The sequence below is a fragment of the Trematomus bernacchii genome, unplaced genomic scaffold (genome assembly GCF_902827165.1).
Source record: "Trematomus bernacchii unplaced genomic scaffold, fTreBer1.1, whole genome shotgun sequence".
Taxonomy (NCBI): Eukaryota; Metazoa; Chordata; class Actinopteri; order Perciformes; family Nototheniidae; genus Trematomus; species Trematomus bernacchii.
Window position 1 is genome coordinate 1247494 of NW_022987876.1, and position 15651 is coordinate 1263144.

At 40.7% G+C, this 15651-nt stretch overlaps 1 protein-coding gene across 1 annotated transcript; it reads left to right on the forward strand.

The window, feature by feature from the left end:
• Positions 1 to 785: 785 nt before the first annotated feature.
• On the forward strand, positions 786 to 14170 carry cdx1b (caudal type homeobox 1 b). The gene is made up of 3 exons (XM_034113891.1): positions 786 to 1376; positions 11017 to 11165; positions 12379 to 14170. Exons 1-3 carry the CDS (start codon positions 896 to 898, stop codon positions 12601 to 12603), a joined length of 855 nt encoding a protein of 284 aa, XP_033969782.1. The 5' UTR covers positions 786 to 895; the 3' UTR covers positions 12604 to 14170.
• The last annotated feature ends 1481 nt before the right edge of the window (positions 14171 to 15651 follow it).

Below are 15651 nucleotides of genomic sequence, written 5' to 3' on the forward strand. Positions count from 1 at the left end.
GTCTTGTTCTTGAGTAAAAGTAGATGCACTCAGATCTTGTACTTGAGTAAAAGTAGAAGTACACAGGTCTTGTAGTAAAAGTAGAAGTACTCAGATCTTGTACTTGAGTAAAAGTAGAAGTACTCAGATATTGTACTTGAGTAAAAGTAGAAGTACTCTGATCTTGTACTTGAGTAAAAGTAGAAGTACCAGAGTGTAGGAATACTCTGTTAAAAGTACTGCATTGAAAATGCTTCTCAAGTAAAAGTACAAAAGTATATCATCAAAATATACTTCCAACATCTTTGTGAATTAGAGGTTTTATGTTTTTTATAAATATTTTATTTTCTACAGTTCTATTCATATTCTATTTATTTATTATTAAAGTATTTTTGTCATATTTAAATGTAATATTTTTTCCTATTCTTTATGTTATATATATATATATATATTTACAGCTTAATTATTGATGCTTTAAATGTTTATCAATTTGTTCAAAATGCAGCTGATTGAGTGGCTTTGAAGGAACCTGAACCTGCATCCTGATTGATTCATGGAGTTGTTAAGTGTATACATCAATAAAGTAAAACGTGCAGTTGGCCTATTTACAGAATAAAGTGGCGGAAATATAAAATCCTAGTTTTTCTTCAGATGACAGAAACTAAATGATAATGCATTACCAAACTACGGGAGGATGTGAGGTGAGGAAGAAGAGGAAGAGAGGGAGGGAGATAAGGGTAATAAAAGTGACCATGTGACAGTGGGAGGCTTTAACGTGCTGACACACACACACACACTCTCACACACACGCACACACACTCTCACAGGTGGACAGCAGAGATCTTACCTGAGCGCCAGGTGACAGAGTCTGGATCCGCAGCATGCAGAGGCAGAGCCCTCCTCCTCACCTGGAAACATGTACGTGAGTTACCTGCAGCTGGACAAGGACCCCAACATGTACCAGAACCCGGGCCCGAGGCACCCCCTGAGCCTCAGTCCACAGAGCTTCACCTCCGCCCCGCCGCAGTACTCAGACTTCCCCGGGTACCACCACCACCCGCACCACCACCCGCACCACCACCCTCACCACCCGGGCCTGACCACCGAGCAGCAGGCCGGGGGCTCCGGGGGAAACACCGGGGGATGGAGCTCCTCTTACCCGCCTCCCCCGCCTCCATCCCGGGATGAATGGTCGTCTCACTACGCGGCGGCGGTGGCAGGAGGGGGGGCTTCATCCTCCGGGGGATCCGCGGTGGTGGGTCCCTCTCTGGGGTTCAACCCGGCGGATTTCCCCGGGCAGCTGAACGCCTCGGTCGGCCAGATGTCGCCCGGATCCCCGCAGAGGAGGAACCCGTACGACTGGATCCGCCGGAGCTCCGCGCCCACATCCAACCCCAGTAAGAATTATTGAAAATTAACGTTATTTATTTTTAGTTCATTAATTAGTTTATCTTATACTGTAGATATAGCATGTTATACTTTTTTTTTTAATGCATGCACTTAATGCTTAATAACTCCATATAATACATCAGTTAGGATGCATATTTACTTTAGTATTTCTGCTTCTTTATACTCTAAATAACTCCCTATAATAACCAATTATGCAGCTTAAAAAACCCACTAAGCCACTAAAATAACCTCAACCCATTTAATAAAAAATACTTATTTAAATGAATTTACGTAATTTACGTAAGTATTTATGGTGCTTTTTACTGTAAAAATAGCATGTTATAGCCTACTTCATTTCATGCATGCATGAAATGAAGTAGCCTATAACATGCGTTAAGTGCACCTAACGCTTAATAACTCCATATTATTCATAAATTGGGAATCAGGTATTTACTTTAGCATTTCTTACTTTATACTGTAAATATTGCACTTATGAACTCCCTATAATTAACCAAGTATGCAGGTTAAAAAACCCACTAAGCCACTAAAATAACCTCAAAGAAATACTTATTCAAATGAATTTATACCGTAAATATTGCACGTTTTACTTCATTTAATGCATGCACTTGATGCTAAATATCTTAATAGTTACTGAAATAGGCTCAAATTGATAAAACATGTTCAATATGTGCATTAAACAATAAAAAAAACCTTCACATTATGTACAAGAAATATAAAACATCAGCTTTTTACGCCGTCTTATTTTACATTCTTCCGACATCTTATCACATTTATTATTGTTTACTTCAAAGTGCTATCACAATGCAGCAAACATGAGATATCTGATATTGTTTTGAAAATATTTTGGATTTATAAAATAGTTTTTAATTGTTATTTATATGGATTAATTTCAGTAAAAACTGTGATATTTAAAACATGTTTTACACCGAGCGTGCCGCTTCTCATGTAAAGCAAACAGAGCCATTTAACAGGAATTAAAACATTATTTAAAAAGGAATCACAGGGATTATTTCTAATCCTATTAGAGGTTATAAAAAACCCTGCTTTTATCCATTTTATATTTAAATCATTAATTTAATTGTATCGTATCTTATAACTATAGTTTTATTTATACTTTTGTTTATTTTTTCCTCATCAGTTAGACATTATTTAATACCATTAATATTAATAATAAAAATTATATTAAAAATAAAAATAATAATAAATAATATACATGATTTTGGTGTATTAAAGGTGGGGTAGGTACGTTTGAGAAACCGGCTTGAGATACACTTTTTGTTATATTCCATGGAATGCTCTTAACATCCCGATAGCAATGAATATCTTAAGTGCTTTGACAACAAATCCATAAAAGAAATGTCATCTGGAAGCCGTAATACTGTAAAAAGCACGACCAATCATCTGAGCCGGCCCGGCTAAAATAACTGGATGGCCTACCTGCCTGTCAGCCTTCCATCTGTGCACACATTTATCTCGTGCCCTCATTGGTCATGTGCGCGTTCGTGTGTGTTGGAGGAGGCTCTATAAGGAAGTGGCAGATTTTCTCCGGTTGTGTATTTTCAAATTCTAGCGATCTCGAGCCGGTTTCTCAAACTTACCTACCCCACCTTTAATAGTATTAGAATTTATATTATAATTATAATACAAAATATATATATGTTCACTTTTCTTAACTAGTGTTTTATAGAAAAAAATGAATATAAAATAATAAAATAAATGAAACAATACAGAATAAAATACAAACAGCCAATAAGTAAAATTACAAAAAAAATACATGTTTAAAACCCGGACTTCCCCTCCCTTCACTCAACATGCAGCTGGGACTTTAAACCATTAGGACCGTCGTGTTTTTTTAAAATCGCTAATATAACGCGTAGATCCGACGGGGTGTGGAGCTTCCCCACGGCCCTCCGGATCAAAGAGGCCGCTGTGATGCTAATGAAGCCCCGCTGAAAGGAGGGAGGATCCGGGCGGAGGCGCTTTGTCCTCCGCTGTCTCTGGGCGGAGAAGACACGGAGGAACAAGACTGTCCGCACTTTGAAGTGTGAAGTGTGACTGTGTGTGAGAGTGTGTGTGTCTGGGACTGGGTGTGTGTGTGTGTGTGTGTGTGTGTGTGTGTGTGTGTGTGTGTGTGTGTGTGTGTGTGTGTGTGTGTGTGTGTTTGAAATAAAGAAATAAAGAACAAAAATAAATTAAAAGATAGTCTTTAAAAAGGTCGTTGAAATATATAAAAAATATATATATATCCTATAAAATAGAAATAAACCTGTTTGTATTAATCCAATAAAGATTGTGTGTGAGAGAGAAGCTCCCTCTGTTTTATCACTAATTTACTTCCATTAGCAGTTCACTCTTTTACTTCCGTATCATATAACAGATCTTTAAATGCTTTTATGGCTTAAAAGTCGGTCAATTGAGTGTTAAACATATTGTAAATTCAGCACGTACTTCTATGGAGTCAGGAGCAGTTATGACTTCCTGGAAACTAATGATGTGTTGTGATACATCTGAGGTGTTTAACAGCAAAGGAATCATTTTCACAAACATTTATTTTGTTATTTGTTCCTCAGTTCTCTAAAAGTAATCAAGTTTCTGTCTTCAGTTGAGATTTCAGGGATATTAACGGCCCCCTATTATACTGTTTCTCATCAATATATCACAGGTCTCAGATATATCCAGAGCCTGTCTCTGATTGGCTGAAACACCAAACAGATCATTGCAGCATTACCCATAATCCCCTCTGTTTCGGCCCTGTTTCAAAAGAGCTGATTCTCTGTGTGTTACTTTAGATGAAAATAAGGAGCCACTCCCCACGCCCCTCTGAGAGAGATTTGGTTAAAAAGAACCCAATGGTGCTCTAGTGCGGCTTTCACACCAGCGCTTTTCCTTTTCTAGCTCAGAGCTAGAGCTTTTCTGGTTCAGCTCCGGTTTCCCTTTTCTGCTCCCGCTCTGTTCACACTGCCCAGAGCTGCCGCTGCTGCGTCATGACGTCACCGTTTACATCGCTGATTTGCTCCCCAACGGCGCTCACAACAACAACAACGGGGGACTGCGTCGGGTCGATGATCGTGTTGCTTTTAATCATACGAAGCCAGATTAAATTAAATAACAACTTCTCCAACCTTATACTTTTCTCCAGAGTGCCGTGGTTCATTGTTTATTAATGTGTTTCAGCGGCATTTACCGACCGCTGCAGTGCTGGCTGCTCTTCCACGGGAGTTTATTCTCCCGTTAGCTCCGGGTTAGGTCACACGGCTCTAAAGTATTCACTGTCTGACTGTCACACAAGCAGCTGATACATATCCCCAGTTCCCCTTAAGTGAATGTGTGTCAGTCTGAATTGACGCTGTTTGGCATCACAACGCTGTTATGAAAGTTTCTCTGGTATAACATGGGTGATGTTAGCATAGCAACCGAAGCTAAACTGACTACTTGCTAAGCCGTTTTCTACAGGCACATTTTACCGGCGTATTTTTCATTATGATTCTACTTGTGATAGTCGGACATGACAACCTGTGCAGCCCATGTATTGATTCCATCCGATAGCTGCTATAATACAAAACAAAACGTCTGCCTGCTCTCCACAATGATCAATAACAGAGAACGGATGGTCAAAGTAAGGTACAAATAAACAGAATCACACGAAGCCTGGTTAGTGTTGCCTGACTTTATAAAGTGTGTTTTTTTTTATAAGTGTGTGGTTGCCTTCTAGTCACTTTGCTCAGCGCTACTGCTTGTAGGCAGGCATGACGAGACTCTTCAGTCGACCCATGTTCAGGGGAGGTGGGTTTAGTTTCCTGCACGCCTCGACGTAAGAGAGACGTAAGCGACGCCGCCTCTTAGCTCCGAAGCTCTTGCTTCTAGACCGACAATCTTTTGGAGCTGGAAGTGAACCGCATTCCGGAGCTAAAAGGCGGCGCCGCTGCGGTGTGAACAGGAAAAAACGGTACTTTTCAGGCTCCAGCTCCGAGCCGGAGCTGAAAACGTGTTGGTGTGAAAGGGGCATAGGAGGAGATTCAGGTGATAAGGTGGGGGGGGGGTTACCTTGGTTGCTGATTGGCTAATGGTTACGGACCGTCCACACAGCAGCGTTAAAAAATCTTGGAACGCTTCTGCCCATTCACTTTGAATGGGGTGACGTCACTTTGTCTCACTTTTCGCCGAACTGCATTGTGGGCAGCAGAGCGGAGATTTTCAGGATTTTCAGGATTCAAAGTTGAGCAATGTTCAACTTTTGAAGCTGAGGTGGAAGCGTCAGCCAATCAAATCCCGTGTATGCAAATCTGACAGTTCAAGCGCTAGCCAATCAAACCGCGTGTATGCTGGGAGAGACATACCGCAGGTCATTTCCTCATATTCCAAAAAATGGAGGAGAAATTAGCGGTAGGGAATCACCCGGTGCTTTATGACCAGTCCCTATTTACCTACCGGGATATAAACCGGAGGAGCCAGGCATGGAGGGAGGTGGCAGAGACAGTGGTATGTTTTCGCCTGTTTGGGGAGTTTATATCCAGTTTACTTCGGGCTTTTTTGCTTCGTATGTCGGGGGGCGGGAGATTCATGTGATTGGTTGTTAGTGCCTTGCTCGCAAAAAATCCCCAAGCTTCAGATACGCCCACCTCCAAGATTTTTTTAACGCTGCTGTGTGGACGGGCCGTTACACAAGCCAAAACATCGTTTTGACATCATAAAGTGGCCACAATCTGATCAGCTCATTTTCAGACAGGTTTTTATAGAAATGGATCAGGACAAAAAGAGAGAGAATCTTTGTTCCTGAAACTTTCAGAGTCTCTTTCCACAGAGGGGACACATGTTGACGTAGAAGAGACATGAAGAAGAGGGGACACATGTTGATGAAGAAGAGACATGAAGAAGAGGGGACACATGTTGATGTAGAAGAGACATGAAGAAGAGGGGACACATGCTGATGTAGAAGAGACATGAAGAAGAGGGGACACATGTTGATGTAGAAGAGACATGAAGAAGAGGGGACACATGTTGATGTAGAAGAGACATGAAGAAGAGGGGACACATGTTGATGTAGAAGAGACATGAAGAAGAGGGGACACATGTTGATGTAGAAGAGACATGAAGAAGAGGGGACACATGTTGATGTAGAAGAGACATGAAGAAGAGGGGACACATGTTGATGTAGAAGAGACATGGAGAAGAGGGGACACATGTTGATGTAGAAGAGACATGAAGAAGAGGGGACACATGTTGATGTAGAAGAGACATGTGTCCCCTCTGTATAAAGAGAGAGTCTCTTTATTACATTTTACATTCATTTGTTTATTTCTGTATTATTTTATTTTGTTCTACTTTTATTTTTATTATCCTTCCAAGTATACATGAGAGTAACACCTACGTCACTTCCGGGCGAAAAATGACGGCCCTGCCCACTTTTGGGGGAAAACTACGCTGTCATTTGAATGGCGATCAATACAAATTCTGAAGTTTTTGCCAATCCGATCAGAAATGAAAGAAAACCGTGTATTTTCTGATCTTCAAAGAGCCCGGTTACGATGGCCAGACAGACAATTACATTCAATCATTAGAAATCGACGATTGGGCTCAATATATGGTTAAATTAAAATCAGTAGGCGAGGCCGTAATTTCGCCAGCTGTTACTCTCATGAGCGAGGCGGAAAGTAATAGTTTGATCATGCCAACAAGCTGCTGCATCGTTTATTGCGCCTCAAACATTAAAACAAATCCAGAGTTCAGTGTTTCTGTCCTTCCTCTAAGAACAAAGGAGCTCTGTGGCTTCAGGCTCGATCGCCGTTCAAATGACAGCGTTGGTTTCCCTCAAAAGTGGGCGGGGCCGTAAAGTGACGTAGGTGTTACTCTCATCTATGGACATCGATCGCCAACTGCTATATTTAACCATATATCGAGCCCGCTCGTCGATTTCCAATGATTTAATGTAATAGTTTGCCTGTCTGGCCATCGTAATCGGGCTCTTTGAAGATCCACAAATCCACGGTTTTCTTACATTTCTGATCGGATTGGCAAAAACGTCAGAGTTTATATTGACCTCCATTCAAATAACAGCGTTGTTTTCCCCCAAAAGTGGGCGGAGCCGTAATTTTTGCCCGGAAGTGACGCATGTGTTACTCTCATCTATGGAGAAATAACGGTAAAAAGAAAAAAAGAAAAATGGTATACACGTATAAATACATAACTTTTTATAAATGGAAAAGAACTAAACATAATCAAGCAAAAATAAATCAGGTACATTTAATAGAATATACATTTATTTTATATGGTTTTATTTATTTGGCACTTCTCGTCCTCTGAAAGGGTCTTATGGCGCGTTTCCACTACACGGCCTCGCTCGGCCCCGCTCGGTATGGCTGGGCCTCGTTAGGACTGGCTCACTTTATGGCGCATTTCCATTACAGTTTAGGAACTGGGGTAGTATCTATAGTAACGCAGTGTAGGCGGAGCCGTGACGTGATCTTCAATGAGAACCCCAGAAAAACAACACAGCCGTTAGCTGTTAGCACTCAGAGCTCACAGCTCCTCATATATGTTCAGAAACTAGACAAAAGTTAAACAAGTACAAACCACAGACTGCCTGTGTCATGGTGAATACAGTCGCTGCTTTATTTATGTCTGTATAGGCCGTTGTTGTGAGTGTGGACGGTCGGAGCATATACTGCGTTAGCTTAGCCAATCTCCATTTAGAAAACACGCATTTTAAAAGGTTTTTTCGCCTGCCGTCTGTCTGCAGACTTGACAAAGCATTAATTCATGGTTTTTACTAACCGGTATCAGTATGTTGTTACTTCGGCATCATTTTGAAACGTGTATTACAATTAAATCACGGTCAAATATGTCCATCTTGTTGTAGTTGTAGCCCCCTTGCCAGCGATGCTCTCTCTAGTTTAGCATACTCAGCCCGACTCAGCCTCGTTGTCTCTGGCCCTAGACCCGCGATTTTATGAGGCCAGAAAAACTGTGAATTAGGACCCGCCGGCCGGTACTAGGCCAAGTGGAAACGCAACCAAAGACGGGCCGCTGACGTCACAGCCCTCTTAAACCGTGCTCCGCGCTGTAGTGGAAACGCGCCATTAGTGAGGAATCAGGGCTGTGTTAGCTTAGCTTAGCATAAAGACTGGCAGTGGGGGGAAGTGTTAGCCTGGCTCTTGCTTTGAATAATGAGTAACGATACTTGAGTGCAGAGTGAACGCTGAAGAGCTTCTGATTTACGCTCCTTCATTAGCGTCAGCTCTCTATCAGACTGTTGGTTTTCACTTTCACAAATGAAGCAGAACGTTCGGACAGATGTTCCCAAACCCCCCCGCTGACCAATTACTGGACAGACAGACAGTGTGTGTGTGTGTGTGTGTGTGTGTGTGTGTGTGTGTGTGTGTGTGTGTGTGTGTGTGTGTGTGTGCGTGTGCGTGTGCGTGTGCGTGTGCGTGTGCGTGTGCGTGTGTGTGTGTGTGAGTGTGTGTTTAAAGAAGAACATGGTGTGTGTTTAGAGTTAATACTGAATCAGAGCGTGTTAAAGACAGCTGAAGGCCTTTTAATTTACTTTAACATAGTATGCTGCAACGCAAAAAGACACTTTGTACTTTCAATACATTTCATTGTACAATTTCTACATTTATTTTAAGTACTTTGCGTATATTTTACTGCACAATTAGTTATTTTACTTTAAGTTCTTTGAATACATTTGACTGCACTTTAATACTTTTACTTTAAGTACTTTGAATACATTTGACTACTCCTACTTTTACATTTACTACTTTAAATACACTTTTCAGCAGTCAGCACTTTTATTTCAAGTACTATACCTACTTTTTACTGTTACTTTACATTCTTTGAATACATTTATACTGGACAATTAATACCTTCATTTTACTGTAAGAATAAGACAAATTACAATTCGTCATTTATATTACAACTGTAGCGAGTTTTAATCTGCAGGTTAAATACATTTTGAAGTTTCATAATGAACAGCTTGACCTTCTGATAGAGTTGAGTTTTAAAACACATGAACACTGAGTCCATTTAAATTAAACAAAAAGCAGATAACGGTGAGTTTATGCAAATCAATCCAAGGCAGGTTTCCTATTTGAATAAAGGAGTCATGGTGAAAACTCACATTATGCTGCAGCCTGACGTCAGTTTATACGAGAGTGTTTTATAACATATAATATAAAATACTACAGCTCCGTACGCTTCATTGAGCTTTAACACGCTAACGGCTGGTGTGATTTCATGTCAATGAAGTGGAAACATTCAATTAACTGATTCAATGGTTTAAGTGTTTTTAAAACTAGGCTATATGAGGTAAACATGTTTACCCTCGTACATGTGAAATGGTAGAGCTCAAACACGTATTTTAAATAATCATTATGTCTGGATTATACGGATATGGACTACAAGTTACACCCTATTGCAAGATAATGTAAACATTAAACAATATTCTTACACTTATGCCATAATACATGTTGTATGCTGTTCATTTCCAGAGTTTTTTCCTACTTATTGTTCTCCTATTTGCATTAAAACAATTGTAAAAATCGAGCATAACATAAGCTGCTAACGTTAGCAGGCCTGGCTAACTAGCTTGTAATTTGGCTTTACCTTAAAACGTTTGTATATTATTAGCTAACCACATTTTACTGGTGGGTAACACTACAGATTATAACCAGAAACAACCACTGTTTGGTTCGGGATGCTACTAAATGCTATGTCATGCTAATGCTAGTAAACATTAAACTGTTTTTTCCTTAATCCTGCCAACCCAAGAATACGCTAATGTGAGGCTAATGTTAGCAGCTGTGTTCTGCTCTTTTAACATGTGACTGTGAAAATTGTTAAAAACCTACTAAGAAATAATTTGGTTCTAAAATAAGCTACTATTGTTAGCAGACATGGCTAACAAGCTTAAACAGTAGCAACGTAGCACCTTCAACGCAAAACATTTGCATATTATTAGCTAACTACATATTTATTTATTGGGTCACGATACCGATCAGAACTGAAACAACCACTGTTTGGTTCTGGATGCTATTACATGCTATGTCATGCTAATGCTAGATAACGATAGTCGTTTTTCCTTAATCCTGCTGACACACAAATACGCTAATATGAGGCTAACGTTAGCAGCTTTGTCCCACTCTTTAAACATGTGACTGCGCTCCACATTTTTAAGAATTTAGAGGATTGTGTAAACGTTTTAGCTTTTTCAAAACAGAGGACAAAGTAAATTGTTAAATACATTTGAAGCATTAATGTTTTTAAATACGTGGCTATTGTTGGCAAACCTGGCTAACTAGCTTTAACAGTAGCAACGTAGCATCAACTCAAAACATTTGCATATTATTAGCGTTATTATTTTGGGGTTACGCTACAGATTAAAACCTGGGAACAACCACTGTTTGGTTCTGGATGCTACTAAATGCTATGTCATGCTAATGCTAGTTAACAATTTTGACTTAATCCTGCTGAGACACAAACAAACCAAGACACTGAACATAAAACATAGAAACCTTCATAAACTTTTAGACTTAGAGAAGAAGACTGATACCCCTTCAGTGTGAAATCAATGCAAGGGGCATTTCAACAACAGTTCCTTTGCTAACCAGGTTATGTTTCTGTGCTTTTCAGACGGGAAGACGCGGACTAAAGATAAGTACCGGGTGGTTTACACCGACCACCAGCGTCTGGAGCTGGAGAAAGAGTTTCACTACAGCAAATACATCACCATCAGGAGGAAGTCGGAGCTGGCCACGACGCTCGGCCTCTCAGAGAGACAGGTACGGAAAAACACTGACAAAAATTGGGTGAAACATTACATTTAGGATCTTACATAAAGCATAACGTCCATGTTTGAGATTCAAAGTGGTGACGAAGAACTGGGCAGGATTTCTTTAACTTGTTCTCTGAAAATGTTTCTTATTGTAAACAAATTCCAGTAAAATACTTAAACCAACAACATGCCCATTGGTTCCTACTGAAGACCTACATCGTAAATTCAATTTTAGTGCAATTGATCACTTGTTTGGGACTATTTTTATGGGCGGATGAATCCACTATTTGCACTCTAATGAGTATGTGTAGCAGCAGGACAGCTCGACAACTGTTGGATGGATTGTCATGAAATTTGGTACACCCATTCTTGTTCCCAACAGGATGACGTGTATTACATTTGGTGACCCTCTGACTTTTCATCAGGTCAACACTCAAAGAACACAGACTTTTATCATGGGTTATTCTTTGGCCCTTGCTAAACGCTCCCACCAAGTTTCATGGAAAAGTCTAGTTTTTCACCAGTCCTGCCAACCAACAACAACAAAAAAGCAATCAAACTAAAAGTCCGATCTTGCTATATTTAACGGAAAATGTAAAATAATGCGTGGATCCGATTTCTTCAACCATGCTGCACCTATCCGCCAAGTTACATGAAAGCTGGACTTGTAGTTTTTCCGTTATATTGCTGACAAACAAACCAAACTGGAACCATTGCTTTGTTCGCGTGGAAATAAATGTGGTGCTTTAAAATGATGTTGACATGTCATGCAGATATAATATAACTGTAAAGGAATCGGATGCATGCCAAGTAGTTTTTCACATACAAGGAATTTGCTTTGGTTACTTGGTGCACCACAGTCAAAATATATATGACTCAGGGACAGTTTCATCCCACAGGCCATAAGACTGTTAAACACCTGAACTAAGAACATCCACAACATTCATCTGTTTGCAACTTACAAATTATTTATCACTTGTATAGACTCTTATGGCACTACTTCTATTCTATGTTATTGTATTTCCTTGCACTATTTTATCTGTTTTATTGTGTTACTCTGTTGGAGGAGCCTGTGACCTAAGATTTTCATCGACATAACTGCACTGTAGCTATGTACGAATGACAATAAAAGCCTTGAATCTTGAAAAATGTATTTAAAAAAAAATGTCTTCAAATTACATTGCAAAAATAAAAACACCTTTTTGTTGTTGTTGCTCCAGGTGAAGATCTGGTTCCAGAACCGCCGGGCTAAAGAGCGTAAAATCACCAAGAAGAAGCTCCAGCAGCCGGCCTCCTCTTCCTCCACCACGCCTCCAGCCAATGGGAGCGGTGGTGTTCTCCATGGAAACGGCGGAAACAGCGTCTCCATGGTGACGAGCAGCAGTGGTAACAACGGGCTGGTGTCGCCCTCCTCGCTGGCTCTGAACATCAAAGAGGAATACTGAGGAAACCTTTTAGTGGACGCTCACATCGGGGTTCTGGACTGAGATACTCTCCCCAAAGAACTGAGGAACGTTTTGCATCCCGTCCTGCCTCCTGCCATGTTTTTTTTTTCTCCGCCCTTCTTCGTAAAGCCAAAGCTCCTTTAAAAGTTTGAGAAAATGTCGATTGGTGACGTCACCAGCAACTCCTTCTACCATCTGACTGTTGCAGATAGTTTGTAAAAGTGATCAGATGTTCGCTTGCTGGGATTTCAGCCCGATTAAAGGACGTTTGGTTGCACATCAACAGCTAAATGCAAAAAGACTCTACTGCAACAGGAACAAACTTGAAATAGGAACACAGTTTGAGTTGAGAGTTGTTTGTCCAAACTTTCTTCAAATTTGTATTCCTTGTGGAGATGCCGAATTTCCCCAAGATGTCGAATATTTCCATTTGATGGAATGAAGCAGCCATAAAAAAAACTCAGGGGCGAATTCGCTAAAGGATTGAAAAGCCTTTTTGCACCAACTTAACCAAAGAAGAAACTAACTGCACTGCAAAGTCAGCTAGCTCCTCCTGTGCCTTTAATACCACCCAAATAATGTCTCGTTTAAATTCCTCGTATGAAGTCTTGAGGAATGCTTTTGCACCTCGTTGGTCTAAAAATGTAACTCTTCTTTATCTGTCTCTGCCATTGTTCTGCATGGAAAGAAAACCTTTATACTTTAGCGCGTTTATCATCAGATCAGATGCAAAAAAGGGAAAACTCAACCAAAACTTGAATGGTTTTTGCCAGATATAGACTGCGTCTGCAATCTGTTCTCTGAGAATTCGCCCCTTGATGTCAACATAATTAGCTTCAATGAAGAGCTGCATGCAGAATATTTAAGATACTGTTAGACAGTGTGGGAAATATGTTTGTTTTTAACTATAAAGCTTCTTAAGAAAAAGAGGATTTTCAGGGTAAATCACGTTTTCAGGTGTTTTTTGCTTGATGATGCTTTTAAATGATGTTTTCTCCACCTGAAAGGACGCATAGTTAAACTCCAGTGACAGTGTTTATGGTCCTGTGAAGAACATGTGATCAGGGACAGTTAACCTCCTGAATGTTACTGGACATAGACACGTATAATACAGGGGTTTGTTCTACCTTTAATTATTAACACTGGAAGCATTTACAAAAATAACTGTAGTAAAAAAATATGAAATATAGTCATTTGCATTCGCTCAGTAGGAATATCTTATTTCCAGAAAAAGGGCAGAGAACTAGTGTTCTGTGCATCTTAACATATCAAGTCATTACAAACGTGAGGTGCTTGTACTGTTTTACTTCAATCAATACTTTTATTCCATATTTCTTATACATATGGCGCTTTCACACCGGAGTACTTTTCCCCGTACTTTTCCCGTTTAGTTCCGATAGTTCCTGGAATTTTGCGTTCACACCAAAAAGAGAACTTAGTTCAGAGAACTTTTACCCCCACTTTCAGTCCCTGCTAGAGAGGTGGGACTATCCTGGGGAGAAAGAAGTACCAATTTCTGATTGGCTGGGCGGATTGCAAACCACGCCCCGTAAAACTCTTAAAGGTTTTTTGAAGCCGCCATTGTATTTGCTGGCATTAGCATTATTAGCATTAGCATTCGCCCCGCGCACCAACGAAGAGAGAATAACTTATGGCAACACAAATAAAAACATGGGAGCGGTGGAGATGAGGAGGTGTCGGCGTTCTGGCGATTTACTCGGAAGGCTTCAGTAGAAGCTGCTGGGAGTCCCAGCAGCTTCTACTGAAGCCAGTCCCCAACTCCGGGGACTTCCGGCCGGGGACTTCGGGTGGCAGTATACGCCGTGAAGTTGTTTGCGGCCTGCCAGTAAACCCAAAGCAGAAGAAGACGAAGTGACGTCAGCGGCTCATTTGCCTAATCTTCCCTCAGGGAACTTATTCCGGTGTGAACGCGATCGGCTCTTAGTTCCATGGGGGTACTAAGTGCTGGGAACTAAAGCCCCGGACACACCAAGCCGATTTTGGCCGTCGATGGATGTCAGGCCGATGATGAGCGTCCTGTCGCTCTACTCAGATTAGTGTGTCCCGCACCATCATGACTTTTCGGCCGTGCCGACACTTTTTTGGACGAAAACCAATCGGCCAAATAAATCACTTGGCTGTTCAGCTAGCGAATCAGTGCATGAGAAGCGAAACGGAAGTGAGGGACCCAAACAAACTTTTAAGAAGGCAAATCTGAGATTTCATTTAACTCCAGCTCTCGACACAGGTTCGGGAAAGCCCCATGAGCTTCTCGCTGTAGAGTGAAAATGGAACGCACACGCTATTTGTTATTTGTTTATATCACGCAGTCTGTTCTTCTTCTCTCGGTGTATCACCCAGTCTGTCTTCCGGTTGTTGCCTCTTTTGATTGACGAATACACACTTATAGTTATTGCCACTCACGCATGCGCAGTTCGTACGTGCTACTTGGCCGTCGGCTGAAGTCTTTGCGGTGTGTTCCAGTGCGACTGTTGGCCAAGATGCAGGAGACATGAGGCGACGCAACAGTCGGGTCCGTCTGTGTGAGTTCTTTGGTGTCAGCTTGGTGTGTCCCTACCTTTAGTACGGCAAAGTACTTGGTGTGAAAGCGGTTATACTGTTCGTTTGTAAGGTTTTAAATGCATGAAATTCAGGGGAGTATTCTAAAAGTGTGCTATTAGTAATTTAACTGCAGGAAACAATCTTATTATTTCTTCCACCGCTGGCAAATTCTCCTGAAGTTGGTTTGTTTTCTTTTATGTGCCACAATGTCTTGTAAATGATTGTGATCCCATCAGATTTTGTATATTCTTAATGTAATATTTCTACATTTTAAGCGGGTTTAACTTGATGAATGTGAGGTAAAGTGAAAACATGTTGGATACAACTTATATATGAAGTCACGGACCCACATTTTATTTACAAACCAAAAGCTGTTTTAATAATAATAAGTGTACAGGATAACTGAATGTAACACTATAACAGAGCAACAACTGTGACTTAATTTAACGTATTAAAAGACAAACAGCATATTTCCATCGTATCTGA